The 8019-nt window shown below is 36.9% G+C and overlaps 1 protein-coding gene across 1 annotated transcript; it reads right to left on the reverse strand.

Annotated features, from left to right (window-relative positions):
• Positions 1-6756: 6756 nt before the first annotated feature.
• Positions 6757-7707, reverse strand: LOC105864454 (olfactory receptor 6K3). The gene has a single exon (XM_012752339.2). The coding sequence runs from the start codon at positions 7705-7707 to the stop codon at positions 6757-6759; it is 951 nt and encodes a 316-aa protein (XP_012607793.2).
• Positions 7708-8019: the final 312 nt, after the last annotated feature.

Genomic DNA, 8019 nt, shown 5'->3' on the forward strand with positions numbered 1-8019 from the left:
TTCTAATCCAGCAGGTCCTAGTTAGGGCTCCAGAATTTGCATTTCTATCAAACTTCCAGGCAGTGTTGGTCTTGCAGGTCAAGGGACTATAATTTGAAACCATTTTGTTCAGATAAACATAGAATTAGATAACACATTGTAGAAATAACAAACATTTAAGGTGATTTTTTTTTTCCTGTACTCAAATCTTATTGAATCCCTAACAATCTCCCCACAGTTGTTCCAAAATTCTTTCCTCAAGATCCCAGGTCATGTGATTCTCGGCATATGATTCAACTGAATATGTTTAACAATAAAGGCAAAGCCATCACTGGTGAATTCTGTCCATTTTCCCTTTCTTCTTCTAGATAACTTACCCTCTCTTTACATATATACTCTTAAGAGTAATTCAGAGAATATTCAGGGGAGAGAAACTGTAGAATTGTTTGTATGATATTTTAGTTCTTTTTAAGGATGATTCATTTTATCTCTTTCCACCTTTTCTGGTCTGCATTGCCTAGTTAAGAGGATCTCAAGGCTGTTTTTTTACCAGAATACTTTGATCAAATAAAATAAGTCATAGACACTGAAAATATTAAGCTATAAATATGGAGCTGCTCTGGTAGAATTGTATGGGGTGGTGGGGTGGGTGGGCAGATCTGCATGATTCTGTGGAATACAATTTAAATCTCACACATTATAAGATAGTGTCCTATGAATTCATTCCCTTTTCAGAGTTATTTATTTCACTTTATTAATTTCTTCTCTTCTGCTATCAAATATGCACATATCTTCTTTTCTTGAAGGAAAAATGCTATCTTTATTCAGACTTTTTCTCTCCTTGGTATCAACGCCATTATTTTCCTAATGTGTAATAGATATTTATTTTTTTTCATTCATTCTTGAATCTTTTTGACTAAATTATCTATTCTCAACTTTCCATATCTCTTAAGTAACCAGTGGCTTTCTGATTGAACAGTCAACAGCCTCCTCCTGTCCTCATTGCCACGAACCTCCAAAGTTCAATCACCCAACCCTTCAAAGTCTCTCTCCTTGATTTGCCTTTTTGATTCTACACTATCCTGATTTCCTTCATTGCCTATTTCATTTTCCATGTCCCAAGCATAAAGATAACTCACAATTTTGTCTTCATTTTTCTAATCTCTCTAAATTCCCTATCACGCAGAAGAATCATTTATTTCAAGATCTCACTTATTCAAGATTACTTATCAACTTCTACCTACTATACTCTTTAATCAATGTGACTCCAGAATTCCTTGTTTTGGATGTCTCTCCTGGGCCTCATATTTTCTTCAGGACTCCCCCTCTTAGAGCCCCACCTTGATCCTGATTTGCAATTCCTGCCTATTATGGGCTAAATTATGCCCGCCCCCCCCAACCTCCCCCCCACCCGTCCCCCGGCCAACATGATTCATATGTTGAGTTTCTAATTCCCAGTACCCCAGAATGTGACTGTATTTAGAGATAAGGTATTTAAAGAGGTAATTACATTAAAATGAGGAGATTAGGGTGTGCTATATACCTATAAGACTAGTGTCCTTATAAGAAGCAGAAAGTGGTACAACAGTTTCAGGGGGAGAACCATATGGACACTCAGGGAGAAGACAGCCACCTGCAGGCCCAGGAGAAAGGCCTCAAAAGGAAGCAACCCTAGTGAAAACTACATCTCAGACTTCTAGTCTCCAGAATTGTGAGAAAATAAATGCCTGTTGAAGCCACTCAACTGCAGTCCTTTCTCTTTAGCAGACTAATGCTTCATCCTTACCTTCAACACTAAACCAGTTTCCCTCACTGACTCAATTTTTGTTCACCTAGATACCAATTTTACTCATTTTTATATCTATGGTTTCCTAAGTTCTGAAGCCAAATTAATGATCAAAGTCTGCATAATTTATTTTTTTCTTGCTATATCACTAATATCTTTTATTTCCACTCTCTTTACCTTGATTGGATGCCTAGTCCCAAAGCACACATTTGTAATGAAATTTCAGGGGTCTCTGCTTCTCGTTGTACTTTTCTCTACTCAAGCTCCCATTCCTTAAAGATCAGTTTTGAAAATATTAGTTTCCTCAATCCACTTTCATATGTATGCTTAAGTTTAACTTTCTCACCATTATCTTCCTCCAAAGCATCTCTTCTTTTTTTAAAAAAAGCCTCAAATTGTCTTGGATAACTCTTTCCTAATCACTGAATCAGCAAATAAACTCCTTTTGTTGTCTGGCATTGATAATTGTCTTCCTTTGTGTATGCCTTAGGAAATGGCACTTTATTAATACTCTATATTTTATATTAGCTATGCATGTATTTGTTCATTGATTATGTGGTTAGGCCCCGTCTAACTCCTATTTTTTTTTTTTTTTTTTGGCACACGACAGCTAGCATCATCTTTGTTTAGTACTTCACTGAAATTTTTTTTTTAATTTTCTTCAGAAAACAAAGCTACCTTATCTCTCATTGCTATGGCAACTTGCTAGTTACCAATCCAGTTTAGCAAAACTGTCATTCCAAACATATAACTTACATTTTGTGGTCTCTAAGTTTCCTAAAGGAAATCTCTCCTTTCTGAAATATCCTCCTCTCATCTCGCTTCCAATTTCTGTTTCCTGTTTTTGTAACCAATTTCTACATGTGTTTCTTCTAGTTTTAACGAGTTAATATCACGTCTTCAATCAGTATATGTGTGTGTACACACACAGGGGGCTGTGTGGGGGCTGTGTATATTTTCCTTTTAAAATATTTTTCCTTTTAAGTGTTCTTGATTTTTTGCATGCATAATTGATCTTCCCCATAAGTCTTGATGTCTGCAAAAAGTAAGCACCACATCTTCTAAGTATGGTCTGCAGAACAGTGTTTTTATAAATTGAGCCAGGCTGCTAGTTCAAGATAACTTCTGAGCAGACCAGCACCTAATTCCCTAATCTTTTGAAGAGAGGTGATTATACCAAAGAAAGGATAAGGAAGATCTGAATCAAAAAGAAACACTTTCAACTTTGCCAATTGAACTCCTCTGTCTTCATCCAAAACTCAGTAGTGATAAGTCGAGTATAAATATCAATGACCTTAAATGCCCAACGGGTAACTAGAAATCTCACTTGATTCCTGAAACATCTATTCCTAAAACATTTTAGAAAATCAATAACAATGCTGATTTGTATTTTTAAAGCAATCTTTTGAGTTTGGGCCCTATTTGCATCCCACTTACCTCCTAAAACAATGTACTAATTGAAACCTTTACACTTTATACTAACTTACCCTATAACATTCTTTCTGCGAACTAAAATAAAATCTTAAGTCTCCCTCCCCCACTGGCTAACTAAATGGACGCCCCCTTGGCCAAGGGGATATCCTAAAACTAAATTGCCTGCCAGGAGGAGGGAGGTTAGACATGCCTCATTATGCCATACCCCCTTTCTGGAGATATCCGTTGTAACTCATTAAAAGGCCTAAAGCTATGCAAAACAAACAACAAATATATGTCCTGTGGCTTGGTCTCTGATTTACAGGCTTATTTACCTTAACCATTCTAAGCCTTTATACAATAGCTTCATGTCTCTAACCAGTTAATTATAAGTCACAGTCTTTTAACCCACCTATCTCCTGTAAGCACCACCACTTGAAGATGGCCCACCTTTTGGGACCAAAACCAGTATATGCCTACCACATATTGCTCTACGACTTTGCCTGTACCCTCTGTCTCCCTGAAATGTATAAAACCAAACTGCAAGTCAATCATAGCCAGTCCACTTGCTCAAGGCTTCTTGGTCACAGCTCCAGGTCATGGTCCTCAAATTTGGCTCAGAATAAATCTCTTTAAAATTATTTCACAGAGTTTGGCTTGTTTTCTGTTAACATTTCCTAACTGCTCCTTGCTCAAAACCTTTCCAACAGCTACTCACATTATCTACAGGCCTATTGGGACTGCCTATTGTTATGCAGTTGTGTCATTTTTTTCCCCTGGCTAACTCCCACTGCCCAATATCAGTTAATCCACTGACCTTGCTGCTGTTGGGTTGCACACTTGGAATAAACAGGGATGAAGACTCTTTCCTACTCTGATGTGGAGAATATAGAGCTACTAAGACAAACTCCCTTTTCTCTTCTGCTGTGTTTCTACCCTGAGTCCTTCATGGTAGACAAATTTCTGTCATCACTTGGTGATGTATAGATCTGACTCTCCCTGAAGTTTTCCTCTCTCTCTCTGTCTCTCTTTCTCTCTCTCTGCCTTTGTGTCCCTCTTTTCTACTTTCACTCTATAAGTGTGTACGTATTTTTCTTGAGCATAACTAGAATGATAAGAAAGACTCTCTTGGGAATTCTGCACAGATGACTCAAGATTTATGTAGGAAAACAACCATCACTAAATGGCTCCAATTAGGAAAAGCAGCTAGAGCAGGTCAGGCTGGTAATTAGTAGAACCCCAATCCCAGAGAACTCCAATGCATCACTAATAAGATGGTTTGGGAGTTCTGGGCAGCAGAATAAATGTACTTTTTTTTTTTTTTTTTTTTTTTTTGCTTCTTTTTCTGTGACACTTTGGTTGCATTGACTTTTAATGAATTAGAATGCTGAAATCTAATATTTATATTTGAGAGATGTTGCTAAAGTAAAGGGAAGGAGATTACTGAGCAAAGGAAACGAGTGAGCTCAGTTTTCATCTTGTTTCTCAGCCATTCACCCCAGCATTGAAAAAACTATCAGCCTTCCCCATGGTTCACCTACTATTTCCATATTGAAGTTTAGTAATACTATTTTAACTAATATTGTTGATTTTTTTTTTTACTGTTTTTCGTTTTTTGTGCACAGAGGTCAGACCCTTTCTAGGCAGAGAAGTGACAAACACAGAAGACTCTAAAAGGCTAAAGCACATGAACAGCATTGTGTGCTAATCCTGTAAGACTGTTTCCACCTCCTTTCATTTATTCACCAAACTTCTGAGAATCAAAAAGATTAGTATGATGTGATTCCTTTTCTTAGAAAATCAATATCTAACATAGAATATAGAAATGGGTACAAATAAATATTTTACAAGATGATAATCTCCCTAATGTACATAAGAACAAAATGCCTAAAGAGGGCAATTAATTCTCCTTTATGAATTCACTGAGAGCTTGGCCAAGAATAACTAGATCTGAAAGAACATAACTTGCTAAGATTCTTGCCCTGTAAGTGGTGAAATGAAGTTTCAGTCCCAGCTCTGGCCAACTCTCAAAGAACACACTCTAGTATATATAAGGATGGAAAGAACGAAAAGTGGACATCCTCCTGGTGGGTGCTCCTGGCAGCAGAGAGTATCCCCTCTCCTATTCTTTACACAGCTGTCTCTGCAGTGATGCCTTCTTAGGAAACCAGGACCTGACAGCCAGATCTTTCCCTACATTTTAGGGGCCAAGTTCATTATTTCCTTCCCCAGCTCTTCTGCCTTCTCTCTGTTGAATTTTAACACAATTATGAGATTTCTTACATCAAATTCATAAAGCCAGGGTCCTAAAGTGCTTTTAGTTGTTCACTTTTAAATTAAGAATATCTGCTTTAAGACCAAACACACCATTATATTCGGCAATAAAGTCCTTCCCACGCACGTCTTTTTTGGTTGTCTTCATGTGTGTGAAGAAATCTTGTCTATTAAAGTCACCCTTCCCTGTTCACCAGTATTTATACAGTTTATTTTGTTTGTTTTTAGGAATATTAATGTGATATATGTTTGTAGTTAGTATTATATGTTTGAGGTGTTTGTATTCACATGTTGATATGATTGATATGACCACTGGTGGATTACTCAATAAAAAAAAAGGGCCATGATTATCCACTCTAGGTTTAGGGCCTCTAAAAAATTAATATGACCTTGGCTTTGGACATTTTATTGGACTTACTGAAAATTTAAACATGTGAGTTAGAATTACAATTTTCATACCAAAATTTTTACTTGTATTTCATAAATAAAATTATAATGATTGTGTATAAATTATAATAGAAAATCAAATTAAGGCAATAGTAGTGAATATGAAGAAGAGAGGAAATTTTTGGAGTTATTAGTCAAAAAATTAAATGAATCATATTATTTTTAAAACTACCATTCAATGGATACACTGAAGGCTTTTGACTACAAATAAATAAAGTGAAGATATTTAGCCCTAGAAAGCCAAACAGTACCTAAAATTCATATTTGTGTGTACCAAAGTATATTTCTGTAAATAGTATTTTACATTGTAGCTTTCTCATAAATATTTCTGACAATATTAATAATCTAATCTTATTAAATATGTATCATTATTCTAATGAAGAGGTAACTGTATTAAACTATTAAAAATAAAAACATAACTTATATATTATTTTGGCTTTTTCTCAGATATCTACTTCTAGACGAACTCATACAGGTAATCCATGATCCATAATTAAACAAAACTCTCCCCAAACCTCTTACCTAAATAGAATAATACCTCAGAGTACATGGTTAGCTTCTGAAGTGCAAGTCCTGCAGTTCTAACCCTCTAAAATGATTAACAATTTTTCTTTAACTGCAACCTTTCAGAAGAAATAAAACCACACTTATTCAACCACATAAGAAGGTTTCTCATGATATACACAGCATGTTTCATAAGGATGACACAGATACTACAAATATATTTTCGTAGATGTGGGGAAAATTATCAGGATCACAGAGATTTCAGTGTGACAAAGAACTGGGAACAGAGTAATTCCATGTTCTAATCTGGTAGAGAAACATTAAAATAATGGAGGAGAAACTGTGGCTCAGAACTAACGTCCTGATGTGTTCAACACTTTCTGAAGACAGAACAGTTTTTTAATTGCATTCTTCATGTCCTTGTTTCTCAGACTATAAATGATGGGATTGAAGAATGGAGCAAATATTGTGAACATCAGTGCAATGGCTGTGTCCAAAACTGGTGGATAAATGGCATTAAAACGCAAGTACATAAGGGATACACTGCCAAAGAATATCAGAAAGACCATGAGATGGCCTGCACAGGTAGAAAAAGCCTTTTTCCTACCCTCCGCAGAGGGAATTCTCAGGATCACAGTGAAAATCCTTAGGTAGGACAGGGCAATGATTAGAAAGGTAGTGATGATAGCCACCGCATGGATCACATCCTCAATCAGAATCATGGACGTGTCTGTACAGGCCAAGCGCAGCACAGGTTCGAAGTCACAGAATATCTGATGGATTTGGTTGGGTCCACAGAAGGGCAGAGTGGAAATCCAGGCAATCTCTGGGAGCAACACAAGAAAGCCAAAGATGCAGGAGCCTGCAGACAGCTGAGCACAGAGCCGAGGGGTCATGATGGTCGAGTAGCGCAGAGGGTTACAGATGGCAACATACCTGTCAATAGCCATGGTGGTCAGCAAAATCCCCTCCGAATTTCCCAGGGAATGGAAGAAGTACATCTGCAAGAGGCAGCCAACCATGGAGATGGTCCTCTGCTTACTGACGAGGTTAGAGAGCATTTTGGGAATTGTGGCGGTGGTGTACCAGATCTCCAGAAACGAAAAAATGCTGATGAAATTATACATGGGATTGTGGAGACGGGGGTCCATCCTGACTGCAAAAAACACAATGAGATTCCCAAGAATAATGAATACATAGATAATGAACAGCGGGATGAAGAAGAGGAGGCTACCGTCTTCCAACTGGGGGAATCCAGAGAAGAGAAACTCTGTGACTGTAGTGGTTTGGTTACTTCTCACCATGATCTCAGCAACCTTAACTGTTCTGGGTGGAGAGACACAGCTCACTTCCTAGATGAACTTGAAAAAGTCAGTTGTATTAGCTCACATAAGAGTCAAGTGAAAAATATGCAAAAATAGTGTATTTCTCTTTGTTCATAGATTATTTAAATATTTATTTGGTGCCTACTATGTGCCAAACACACGGGTGAGTTTGTTGAATTCAGCAGTGAAGAAAGTATCTCTACATTCATGAAGCTCATATTCTAAAAACGATACAATTAATAAGAAAATAAGATATCAAGAATGCCATGCTTATAACTATATAAACTAAAA

Source organism: Microcebus murinus, chromosome 2 (assembly GCF_040939455.1).
Source record: "Microcebus murinus isolate Inina chromosome 2, M.murinus_Inina_mat1.0, whole genome shotgun sequence".
Lineage (NCBI taxonomy): Eukaryota > Metazoa > Chordata > Mammalia > Primates > Cheirogaleidae > Microcebus > Microcebus murinus.